Source organism: Calidris pugnax, unplaced genomic scaffold (genome assembly GCF_001431845.1).
Source record: "Calidris pugnax isolate Ruff unplaced genomic scaffold, ASM143184v1 scaffold421, whole genome shotgun sequence".
NCBI classification, from domain to species: Eukaryota; Metazoa; Chordata; class Aves; order Charadriiformes; family Scolopacidae; genus Calidris; species Calidris pugnax.
In genome coordinates, this window is record NW_015091166.1 from 188,907 (window position 1) to 189,336 (window position 430).

The 430-nt window shown below is 67.4% G+C and overlaps 1 protein-coding gene across 1 annotated transcript in view; it reads right to left on the minus strand.

Moving 5' to 3' along the window:
• STAT6 (signal transducer and activator of transcription 6, interleukin-4 induced) overlaps positions 1-430 on the minus strand; it is a 24,926-nt gene that overhangs the window by 10,931 nt on the left and 13,565 nt on the right. Inside the window, exon 16 of the mRNA XM_014959376.1 lies at positions 186-332. Within this exon, the coding sequence (XP_014814862.1) occupies positions 186-332 (147 nt within the window). The remainder of the gene's footprint in view (positions 1-185; positions 333-430) is intronic.

Genomic DNA, 430 nt, shown 5'->3' on the forward strand with positions numbered 1-430 from the left:
GCGTGGGCCCACCACTCAGCGTGGGGCCACCACTCAGCGTGGGGCCACCCCCTCTGTGCCAGCACTGGCCACCCCCTGCAAGCCGTGGGGCCAGCAGGACCTGGGTGGGACCAAAACCTCCCCGCAGCCATCGTTGGGGAGACAGAGGTGAAACTGGGGGCCCACCTCAGCTCCCACCCACTCACTGTTGTAGTGACTCCCAAAGGCCTGGTCCTTGGGGATGTTGGGGTAGAGGTTACGGAGCTGCCCCAGGTCCCGGATGCGGTCACCCAGGGACCGGATGGAGAGGTCCTTGGCAGAGAAGGGCTGGATGTTCTCCACCTGGCTGGAGCCTGAGGGGAGACACAGCACAGGGCTCCGGCGCCCGCTCCCCGTGACGCCCGGTGTCCCCAGGCCACGATGACACCTCCCCCCTTCAGTCACTGCTGCC